Here is a 10,760-nt window from a genome sequence, read left to right on the forward strand (position 1 = left end):
GGGCGACGCCGGGTCCGGGTCGAGGGGGAAGTGGGTGATGGACCTCGCCGCGTCGTTGCTCGCGCGCGAGTCCGCGTCCGGAAGCGTCGACGCGCTCGTTGAAGCGATGAAGGTGCGGACGGATCGGATCGGAACGATCTCTGTTCTGTTTTGGTTTTTTTTTCGCGTCGCATCCGTCCGTTTGGCGGATTTCCGATTCCCGCGCCCGCGCCCGAGACGAAAGAACGACGAGGACGATTCGCGCCGCGCGCGCGTTTCGGTGATGATCACTTCCTCTTGTGTCAGGATTCTGACGAGACTCCTTTTTGTCGAGTTCCGTGTTGAGACATCTAGCTCTGCTGCTTTCCTGCTGAGAAACGCAAACGCGGCGGCGGATCGTCTTCGTCGTTCTTTCTGTTCGTTTTTCGGTGGTTCTATTTTTCTTTTTCAAACCAACCTCTCGCTCTCGCGCACGTGCTGACTCTATCGCGCTGCTCATCAAACCCCACACACAGGGCGCGATCGAGGACGGCGGACGCCTCGTGTGGCTCTCCGCCGAGGTGGCCGCGAAGCACCTCTCGTCGCGAGCGTTCCTTGCCGCCGCGCGTAAAGAAGCCACCGCCGCGCTCGCCGCCGCGGACGCCGCCGCGACCGCCGCGGGCGAAGCGGAGGCGAACGACGACGCGAAGGCGCTCGAAGCCGCGACCGAGGCGGAAGAGCGCGCGGTGGAGATGAGCGCGCGGTTGCGAGAAGGCTACGCGGATCTCGCCGCGTGCGCGCTCACGCTGTTGCAGGCGGGCGCCGCGGGGGGGAGCGAAAAGAACGACGTCAAGTCGCCGTCCTCTTCGGGAAAGAAGAAGAGCTCTGCCACGCCGCCCGACGCCGACGCCGCGCCGATTCTCGTCGCGAAGGACGCGAAGGCGGCGTCGAAGATGGAGCGCGGCGGCCGGCAGGTCCTCGCCGCGCTGGACGGCCTCCTCGCCCCGGGGCCGTACCTCCGAGCGTTGGCGCCGCTTTTGGATCACGACGACGGGAGCGTGCGAAGGAAAGCGCTGCGGCTCGTCGCGCACCGCCTGCGCGCGGCCGCGGCGGCGTCCGCGGCGGCCGCTTCCACCGCGAACAAGCACGGGAAGCGCGCGGGGAAGGAGCGCGCGAGGGACGCGCGGTCGAGGGCGCGCGCGAAGGACCGCGCGTGGCTGAAAAAATCCGAGAATCACGCCGCGTCCGCGGAGCGGAAAGCCGAGGACGAGGAAGAGGAGGAGGAGGAGTGGACCGAGGAAGTCGACGCCGGCGTCGCGATCATCGCGAGGGTCGCCGAGCTCGCGGACAGCGGCGGCGCGGCGACGCGGCACGCGGCGCTCTCCGCGCTCGAGGCTGCGGCGGCTCGGTTCGCGGACGCCGACGCCGCCGCGGATTCACTCCTCGCCGCCGTCCCGAGCGCGGTGGCTGGGATGAAGGCGAGCAGCCGCGGCGTCGTCGCGTCCGCGGCGACGTGCTTCGCGGCGCTGATCCGCGCGCTCGGCGTGCGGTCGCTGCCGATATTGAACGAGTCGGTGCCGGCGCTTTTCGAAGCCGCGACGGACGCCGCGGGGAAAGTGAACGCCAAAGCGGCGAAGCTGAAGAAGAAGACGAAGGAGAAGAAGAAGGACGACGACGACGACGAAAGCGACGACGACGACGACGCGAAGGTCCTCGTCGCCGCGCTCAACGCCGTGGACGTCCTCATGGAGACCATGGGCGGGTACCTCTCCCCGCACCTCCCGTCCCTCCTGTCGTTGCTCTTCGCCCCCGCGGTGACGCCCGCCGCGGGGAGCGGCGTCGAGGCGCGCGACGCGCAGATCGCCGCCGCGAAGAGCGGCAGCGCGGCCGCGATCGCGAGCGAGGTGGCCGCGTCGCTCCGCGCGTCGCTCCCGAGAGCGGCGCCGCTGCGGTTGCTGCTGAAGCCGATATCCGACGCGTACGACGCCGCGGTGGCGCTCGGCGGCGGCGCGGGCGCGGGCGCAGCGTCGGCGGCGTTGCGCGTCGTCGCCGCCGCCGCGACGGCGTCGCCGCCGACGCAGAACCAGCGCGTCGCGCTGCTCGCCACGCTGCTTAGAGCGCTCGACGTTCGACGCTCGCCGCCCAAGGCGTGCGACGCGGACGACGTCGACGCCGTGGAGGGCGCCGCCGTGGACGCGTTCGTCTCGGTGTCGATGCAGCTCACCGAGAGCGCGTTCGTGCCGGCGTTCGCGCACGTCGTGGAGTGGGCGAAAGCGCGCGCGAGCGACGCGCCCGCGGCGAGGGCGCGACTCGCCGCGCTGTTCCGCCTGTCCGCGTCGCTCGCGGACGCCCTGCGGGCGGTGTTCACGCCGCTCGCGACGCCTCTGTTGGACCTCGCCGCGGCGGCGTTGGACCCGGCGTCGGACCCCGCCGTCCCCGGCGGCGGCGGCGGCTCGCGGAAAAAGAAGAAGCGGAAGTCCGAGGGCGGCGGCGACGGCGACGCGCGCGCGAACGAAGACGCCGGCGACGACGACCCCGCGGTCCTCGTCGCGGAGATGGACACGTGGCGCATGCGGACGCGAGCGCTCGGCGCGCTCCGGCGGCTCTTCGCGCACGATAAAGACGGCGGCGACTTTTTAGATGCCGCGCGATTCAACCAGCTCCACCCGCTCATCACGCGGCAGCTGTCGTCGACGCCGCCGCGCGGCACCGCGGAGGCGAGCGCGGTGCGCGAGGATGGAGAGGGCGAGGACGACGTCGCCGCGTCCGCCTCGGCCGTCGTCGCGGAGGGAAGCCTGGGCGCGGAGGTGGTGAAGTGCGTCGCCGCGATGGTCGCCGCGGCGCCCGACGACGCGCTGTGGAAGCCCGCGCACCGCGGCGTGCTCCTCGCGACGCGCGATGGGAAGACGCGCGCGCGTCTCCTCGCGCTCGCCGCGCTCGGGGCGATCGTCGACGCGCTCGAGGAGGAGTACCTCGCGCTGTTGCCGGAGGCGATTCCGTTTTTGAGCGAGCTGTTCGAAGACCCGGACGAGCGCGTGGAGGCGGCGGCGAGGAAGCTCACCGCGCGTCTGACGGAGTTGTCGGGGGAGGATCTGAAGTCGCTCATGAGCGAAGGCGGCGGGAGGTGAAGACGGAGAGTAGACGACGCGGCGCGCTCTCGTGGTAGCTCGCGCGCGCGACGACGCGAGAATAATACGATGCATTCATCCCTCGTTCAATTCGTCATTCGCGCGTAAAGATTGTCCGACCGCGATCGCGACCGCACGAAACTCAACGTCAAGCCGTGACGTCGACGCGGTCCGCACAGCACGATGGCGCGCGCGTCGTCCCCGCGGTGGGACGGCGCGCTCGCGCGCGTCGTCCCTCCCGCGCTGCGTCGATGTCACCGCCGCGCGGCGTCGTGCCATCGCGGCGGCGGTCGCGAGAGCGTCGCGCGCGCGGCGTTCCATGGCGGCGGCGTCGGAGGAAGGTCGTTAGCTTTAGATAACGACCGAAAAATGTGGACAGCCGACGCGACCGACGGCGTCCGCTCGCGACGGCCTTGACGCGCGCGGCTCAAGGCGCGCGGGTCCGACCGGTTCGACGACGCCGACGACGCCGCCGCCGACGACGACGACGACGCGCGGGCGTGGCTCAACGAGGAGTCCATCGGCGAGGCCGGGAGCGTCCTCCTCCTCGTCCTCATGTCCATCCTGTACGGCAGCGCGGTGCCCGTCTTCTACGACCCGACCGCCGCCGCGGCGTGGAGGCTCACCCCCGGGCTGCACACGTTCACGCGATCGTTCATCGCCGCCGCGCTCCTCGCGCCCGCGTTTGTGTTCCTCCCGCCCGCGCCCGCGAGCGCGAGGCGGGGCGGCGCGATCGACCCGGGACGCGTCGCGCGGTTCGGCGTCGAGTTCGGCGTCGTCGTCTTCCTCGCGACGTTCGCGCAGTGGAAGCACGCGGATAACGTCGCGCCGGAGTCGTTCTTCCTCGCGCTCGCGCTCGCGCCCGTCCTCGCCGTGGTCTCGCGGCGCGGCGTGCCGGGCGCGGAGGTGCCCAGCGACGTCCCGACCTCCAAGTTCGAGAAGGGCGCGGCGACGCAGGTGCGACGACGACGCGTCGGACGGATCGCCCAGATCCATCAGACCGCAGTCCCCGCGCTCTCCGCCGACCGCGCTACGCCAAAAATGCCAGCTGGCGCGTCGACCGAACCCGAACCGAACCAACCGAACCGAACCGCCGTCTCTGACCACCCGCGCGCTTCCCCACCCCACCCTCCCTCGCCCTCTATCAGGTGGGCGTCGCCATCCTCGGGATGCTCGTCCTCGTCAGCGACCAGGACACGGACGTCCTGTTCGAACCGTGGGGCGTCGCCGCCGCGGTGCTGGTCACGTCTCTCATCGTTCGATCGGAGGTGCTCGTCGCGCGGGAGAGCCTCACGGCCAAGGCGAGGATCGCGGCGGTGCAGACGGCGACGACGGCGACGCTCGCCGCCGCGTGGGCGGCGAGCGACGTCGTCGCGGCGGCGTCGGGTTCGTCGAGTAGCGTAATAACGGACGCGTTCGAGGCGTTATCCTCGCTGCGCCTGCCGCTCGGGCAGCTCGCGTACCTCGGCGTCCTCACCGGCGTCGTCAGCGCGTGCGAGCTCGTGGCGATCAACAAGTACACGCAAGGGTACGCGATGCTCGCGTTCGGGCTGATCCCCGTCACCGGCGCGGGGTGGCAGTGGCTCGCGGGCGGCGACGGCGTGAGCCTCGCGGAGGGGATCGGGTCGCTGTCGTGGGGGGAGGTGATCGCGCTCGCGACGGCGGCGCCGCCGTCGTTGCTCTTCTTTCTGACGAGAAGGACGGGCGTTTCGAGGCGAGAGGCGGAGGGGGGAGGTGATGGTAAAGATGGCGCGGTCGGCGCGGTCGGCGGCGTCTTCTCTCGTCTCCTCGGCGGGGGAAAGAAGAAACGCGGCGCGGACGACGGTCACGACGGTCACGACGACGACGCCGACGACGCGAGGGACGCGGGGCCGAAGCCCGAGGGGATCATGGGCAGCGTCGTCGGCAACCTGTTGAAGAACCCGTGGTGGGCGACGAAAGTGAGCAAATCCGGGGCGCTGGCCGGCGGGAAAGGCGCGCTGAAAGGCGCCGGCGCGCTCAAAGCGGGGAAGGGCGTCAAGGGCGCGTCGCTGCTCGCGAAGGCTGTCGTCGGCGAGAGCGTCGTCGGCGCCGTGCAAACCGGCGTGACCGGGCTCATCGAGGGCGCGGACATCGGCGAGGCGGTGATGGAAGCCGAGGCGGTCATCGAGGCGGTCGAGGCGGAGGGGCTCGCCGGCGCCGCGTCCACCTTCGCGGACGGTGTCGTCGCGTCCGTGGACGGATTGATGACGGAGAGCGCCGCGAGCGTCATCGCGAGTCAGTCCACGAGCGCGACCGTCGTCGGCGTGGGAGGGGTTTCCGCCGGCGGCGTCTCCGCGAAAGCCGCGGGGGGCGCGGCGGCGAAGATAGGCGGCGGGTTGGCGCTGAAAGCCGGCGCCGCCGCCGTCGCGGGGGCGTCGGCGGTGGTCGGGTACAGCTCGACGCTGCCGGGGTGCGCGCCGGGGGAGTACGAGACGATTCGCGCGGCCGCCGCGCAGGTGGACGGCGTCGCGGAGAGCGTGGCGGCGGCGGCGGCGGCGGCGGCGGACATTCCCGTGTGCAGCGTCGACCCGGGCGCGCTCGCGGAATTAGTCAGCGACGGCCTCAACGCGATCGGCATCGACGTGCTCGGATGAGGGCGGCGCGCAGATGTTTGTTTAGTAGTCTAATAACAGCATAGCTTCGTTCTCACACGCGACGCCGCGTCGCGAGAGTCTCTCGTTTCGTTCGCGACGACTGCGGCGCCGCGTTTAATCGTAAAAAAACGACGCGCGCTTCCCGCCGCCGGGAGACCCGTCCTCGCCGGCGGCGTCCTCGCGCGCCTCCCTCTCCGCCGCCTTCGACGCCGCGTACGCCTCGAGCGCGTTCAACCGCGACCCGCTCCCGACGTTTATCATCCGCTGAATCCCCAACACGCTCCGGCTCAGAAACCGCTTCGATCGCGTCGTGATCGCCCACGGCACCGCGCTCGCGCCGTGGTCGCCGGGGAGCTCCCTCAGCGCGGCTCTCGCGTCTCGCTCCCACGACGACACCATGGACGCGGTGACGCCGCACGCGCGCATCATCCCTCGCAGCAAGAACACCGTCCGAATCGTGAAAAAACCCTCCTCCGTGTTCTGAACGATCTTGTTGCGCAGAAACGGCGAGTTGTTCAGATCGAACATGTTAATCTCCGCGAGCGCCGACGGCCGCGTGTCGAAGTACGCGTAGCACAACGCGGTGAGCGCCTCCGTGGTCGGCCGCTCCAACTTCACCTGCGAGCGCGTCCGCACCTCGTTCGCGATGGCGCGAGGGTCCTCCGCGCACATGTGAATCACGAGCCGGCAGAGGTGCGCGCGGTACGACGCCGGCGCGATCTGCGTCTGCCCCCAGTCTAAGATGGCGAGCTTCCCGTCGCGTCGGAGCATCAGATTCCCCGGGTGCGGATCGCTGTGGTAGTGCCCGTGCCTCAGCAGCATGACGCCCCAGGCTCGAAACACGGTGTGAAAGACGCCCTCCCAGCCGTCGCCGCTCGCGCCGCCGCCGCTCGACGCGTTGTGGACGTCGCGCGCTCTCGAGGGCAGCCGCGGGACGCGTCCTCTCCTGCGCGCGCGATTGAGCGCGTCCAAAACCTTTACCCCTCGGACGCGTTCCATCACGAGGACGCGCGCGCCGCTCAGTTCGTCCACGACGCGCGGCGTCGCGACCCTGTCGGACAGCCCGTGCGTCTCGAACACCTCGCGAAACTCCGATATCTTCCTCGCCTCGACGTTGAAGTCAAACTCGTGCTCGATGACGCTCTGGTACGCGCGAAAGACGGTGGGGAAGTCGACGCCGTTGTCGAGGCCGACGCGTTTCAACGCGATCGACGTGTGCAGCATCGACGCGACGTCGCCGATCATCATCTTCTTATCCGCGACCAGCACCTTCACGACGACATCGCGGCCGTCGTCGCGCAGCGTCGCCGCGTGCACCTGCGCGATCGACGCCGTCGCGAGCGGGCGCTCGTCGAACCGCGAAAAGCGCTCCGAGAGCGCGCACCCTAACGATCGCTCGACGACGCGCTTCACTACGGGGAACGGCGTCGGCGGGTTCGCGTCCATCGTCCGCGCGAACGACTCCAAGTACGCCGGCGGCATCATCTGCTTCGCCGTGCCCATGATCTGCCCAACCTTGCGGAAGAAGCCGCCAAAGTCGCATATGACGCGTTCCATCTCTCTCGCGCCCCACGCGTGCGTCTCGTTCCACGCCGCGTCGCGCGCCGCCGGCTGTTTGATCGTCGCGCGAATCAGCCGCTTCTTCGCCGCGTACGCGACGACGACGGGCGCGACGCGCACGGCGTACTCCGCGCGCCGCGTCTCGCGCGGCGCCACCTTCCGCGCGACGGTTCGCACGACGAAGAGACACGCGTGCGCTCTCGCGTACGACGACGCGCACGCGCGGAACGCGCGCGCCGCGGACGCGAGCCGCAACCGCGACGCGACGTCGAGCGCCGCCGCCGGGGACACGGGGGACACGGCGCGGAGGCTTCGCATCGCGGCGCCGTCGGGGCTCGTCGCCGCGTCGCGGAGGCGAGCCGCGATGCTACCGGAGGCGCCGGCGCCGGCGCCGATGAGCGCGAGCGCGGGCGCGGCGACGGACGCGCACGCGGCGACGCGAAGACCTCGAAGGAGCCGCGGCGCGTAGCATCCCGCGAACGCGTCGAAGACGAGGACGCCCGAGGCGGCGCGCGTCGCGCGAGCGGTCGCGACGACGAGCTCGACGACGACCACCTTCCCGGGCGTCGCGCGGACCGCGTCGAGCGCATTACGCGCGGCGTCGCGGACGCGCGCGCCCGCGCCGAGGACGATCGCGAGCGGGCCTTCTCGGGACGTCGCGTCGTTTACATTTCCGCGCGTTTTCCGAGATCTCGCGGATCTCGTCTTCCGCGACGTCGACGACGGCGGGCGACGCGTCTCGCCGTCGCCTTCGCCGTCGATGTTGTCGCCCTCGAGCGCATCCTCGAAGACGTCGTCGTCGACATCTCCTGGCTCGCCGCGGACGGCGACGCCGTCGGTCTCGAGCAGCAGCGTCAGGCGGTCGAGATCTTCGTCCGAGAGTCGGTCCAGCGCGTCGTCGTCGTCGTCGTCGTCGGCGGCGGCGGCGTCGCTCTCGACCGCCGCCGCCCACGGGTCGCGCACGGGGTACGCGGGCACGAGAAGCGGAAGCGGAGGCGGGGGCGGGGCGGGGCCGCCGCCCCAGGGAGGCGTCCAGCTCATGCGCGGGACGCACTGATGACGGGGACGACGGAACGTGTCGGAAGTAAAATAATATTCTCAACGGATAAACATCCAACAACGCCGCGGCTACGACCCTCCGCCGCCGCCGCCGCCGCCGATCGTCCCCTTCGCGAGGTTGCACTTCTTAAACAGATGCGCGATCTCCGACTTCCGGTACGGCCGCGTGCTCAGGCACGTCGGGTAATTCTCCGGCTGCTCCATCCACAGCTTGTGATCGACGCCCGCCTCGGTCAGCCTTCCCGCGAGCGTCGTCAACTGCGCCTCGCCCTTCACCTCCAGCACCACCTTGCGCATCTCGTCGATGGCGCCGGGGGCGCAGTACGCGCGCGTGTCGTCGTGGTCCTTGAACGTCCACACCGCCGCGACCGCGGCGTGCGCGGCCTGCGCGCACACGCTGCCGAGCGGCCATCCCAGCCCTTGCCCCAGATCCTTGCGAAGCACGACGTACTGCACGAGCGGCGATGAGGGCGGAGGCGCGTCGGCGTCGGACGCGGTGGCGGTCGTCGTCGCCATCGCGCGGCGCGCGGGGTGTCGCCGCGGCGCGAGCGCGAGCGCGCGCGACGACGACGACGACGACGCGGGGGTCCGACGGACGACGACGGCGCGTCGGACGAGCGCGTGCACGGACGTCGCCACCGCCTGCGTCGCCGCGGCGTGCATCCCAGCGTCGCCGACTGTGGCGATTATTCTCTTCAGTTTCTACATCACCTCTAAGTTTTTTCTTCTCTTCAAAGTCTACGTCCACTATGCGCCGCGCGTGCTCTCGGCGCGCTCGCGCGTCAGGTCCGGTCCATCGCTCGTCGTCACGCCACCTCCGCGCTGGATAAATAATACCCGTTGTAGTCCAGCTGTCGCAACAGCGCCGCCGCCCGCCGCGGGTCCACCCCACCCAACGCGCCGCCGACGTCGCGAGCCGCGTCGCGCAACCGCGCGCACGCCTCCCTCGCCGCGACGGTAAACCTCGCGTGCACGCCCTGCGCGGCGGCGTACAGCGGCGCGTCCGTGAGAAGCGTCTCCGGGGTGGACCGTCGCATGGCCGCGCGGAAGTCCAGCGCGAGCTGCAGCGTTCGGTCGACGGCGCGGAGAAGCGACGCGTCGCGGGGCGACAGCAGACACGCGGCGTGCGCGTCCGACGCGTGCGCGACGAACGCGTCGCGCAGCTCGTACAGGTCGCGCGGGCGCACGGCGCCGGGGTTTCCGGAAGAAGAAGAAGAATTCGAACCGTCCCCGCCGGAAGAAGAAGAATACGAATCGTCGCGCGCGCGCAGCCGCGCGTTAAGCGCGTGCATCGCGTGGCCGTGCACCTCCCCGCCGACGTGCGATTCCACCGCGCCGACGAAATGCCGCAGCTCGGCGGATAACAGCGAGAGGCGGCGGAGGCGGCGCGACGCGAGCGCGCGCTTCGCCCTCCCGGCGCCCCCGCTCGCCCCCCCGCCGGCGACGGCGACGTTCCCCGCCTCGAGCACCCGCGCGTGCGCCTCCTGCAGCGCGAGCCGCGCGTGCCGCGTCCGCAGCACCGCGCGCTGCGCCGCCGCGAGCTTCGAACGCGCGGCGCGCGGCCACAGGAGCGACGCGGGCCACTAGCGAACGTCGGGGTGGAGTTGAAAGGCGTCAGAAGCGGAGTTGAAAGGCGGCGAGGGCGGGGATTGAAAGCGAGGGACCCTGGGCGGAGAGATGCGCCGGGCGAAGTCCTTAAGGATCGGCGTTCACCACGCCAACGCGGTCGTATGGGGACCAGTGTGAGATAGAACGCACCTCCACGTCGTACGCGCCGTCCACGTGGTCCACCATTCGCGCGTCGTGCTCGCTGAAGGACGCGCGGCGCATCGCGTCATCGCGCTCGCGCGTGAACGAGAACCCGGGGAATCCTCCGTCGTCGATCGCGATGGCGTCGTCGTCGCCGCCTCGCTCCGCCAGAAGCGGGTCGCGCGGGAGGAGCGACAGCCGCGACGCGAGCGGGTCCGACGCCGCGGAGGATTCCCGCGTCGCGGCGTGAAGCGCCGTCGAGAGGCGCGACGCGTCGAGCGTCTCGCCCTGCCGCGCGGCGCCGCCTCGCGCGGTCGCGCGGTCGTCCACTCGCGCGGCGAGCTCCAAGCCCTCGATCAGACGCGTCGCGAAGTCGCCCGCGCCGAGGAGAACGTACGCGTCGATCGCCCTCGCGTGCGTCTCGACGCCGAGGTGGTCGAGCAGCGTCCGCGTCACGAGCGACGACACGACGGCGTGCGCGTCGACGACGCGCTTGAAGACGCACTCGGCGAGCGTGTGCTCGAAGGGGATCTCGAGGGGGGCGGCGTCGTCTCGGTCGCCGTCGCGCGGCGCGAGCGCGCCGACGATCGAGGCGTCGACGATCGAGGCGTCGACGTCGGGGGGACGCGCCAAAGAGGCGGGCGCGTCGACGTCGACGTCGACGTCCATGTCCGTCGCCGGCGGCGGCGGC

General features: G+C 71.0%; 5 protein-coding genes across 5 annotated transcripts in view; 2 read left to right on the forward strand and 3 right to left on the reverse strand.

The window, feature by feature from the left end:
* Window positions 1-37: 37 nt before the first annotated feature.
* Window positions 38-3,086, forward strand: MICPUCDRAFT_58070 (uncharacterized protein; the record flags this gene model as incomplete). Its single annotated transcript, XM_003058445.1, has 2 exons — window positions 38-112; window positions 495-3,086. 2 exons carry the CDS (start codon window positions 38-40, stop codon window positions 3,084-3,086), a joined length of 2,667 nt encoding a protein of 888 aa, XP_003058491.1.
* Window positions 3,087-3,641: 555 nt separating this feature from the next.
* Window positions 3,642-5,701, forward strand: MICPUCDRAFT_47311 (uncharacterized protein; the record flags this gene model as incomplete). The annotated part of the gene is made up of 2 exons (XM_003058446.1): window positions 3,642-4,043; window positions 4,235-5,701. The coding sequence occupies 2 exons, from the start codon at window positions 3,642-3,644 to the stop codon at window positions 5,699-5,701; spliced, it is 1,869 nt and encodes a 622-aa protein (XP_003058492.1).
* A 360-nt stretch (window positions 5,702-6,061) lies between these two features.
* MICPUCDRAFT_2818 (uncharacterized protein) lies at window positions 6,062-7,321 on the reverse strand (the record flags this gene model as incomplete). Its single annotated transcript, XM_003058818.1, has 2 exons — window positions 6,062-6,559; window positions 6,608-7,321. Coding segments are annotated over 2 exons (1,212 nt in total), but the record flags the coding sequence as incomplete, so codon positions are not given.
* A 1,107-nt stretch (window positions 7,322-8,428) lies between these two features.
* Window positions 8,429-8,779, reverse strand: MICPUCDRAFT_8879 (uncharacterized protein; the record flags this gene model as incomplete). Its single annotated transcript, XM_003058819.1, has 1 exon — window positions 8,429-8,779. A coding segment is annotated over one exon (351 nt), but the record flags the coding sequence as incomplete, so codon positions are not given.
* A 347-nt stretch (window positions 8,780-9,126) lies between these two features.
* Window positions 9,127-10,760, reverse strand: part of MICPUCDRAFT_39784 (uncharacterized protein) — a gene marked incomplete at both ends in the record, with an annotated part of 4,471 nt that continues 2,837 nt past the window's right edge. The window contains 2 exons of the mRNA XM_003058820.1: window positions 9,127-9,903; window positions 10,079-10,600. Of these exons, the coding sequence (XP_003058866.1) occupies window positions 9,127-9,903; window positions 10,079-10,600 (1,299 nt within the window). The remainder of the gene's footprint in view (window positions 9,904-10,078; window positions 10,601-10,760) is intronic.

Source organism: Micromonas pusilla (assembly GCF_000151265.4).
Source record: "Micromonas pusilla CCMP1545 genomic scaffold MICPUCscaffold_5, whole genome shotgun sequence".
Lineage (NCBI taxonomy): Eukaryota > Viridiplantae > Chlorophyta > Mamiellophyceae > Mamiellales > Mamiellaceae > Micromonas > Micromonas pusilla.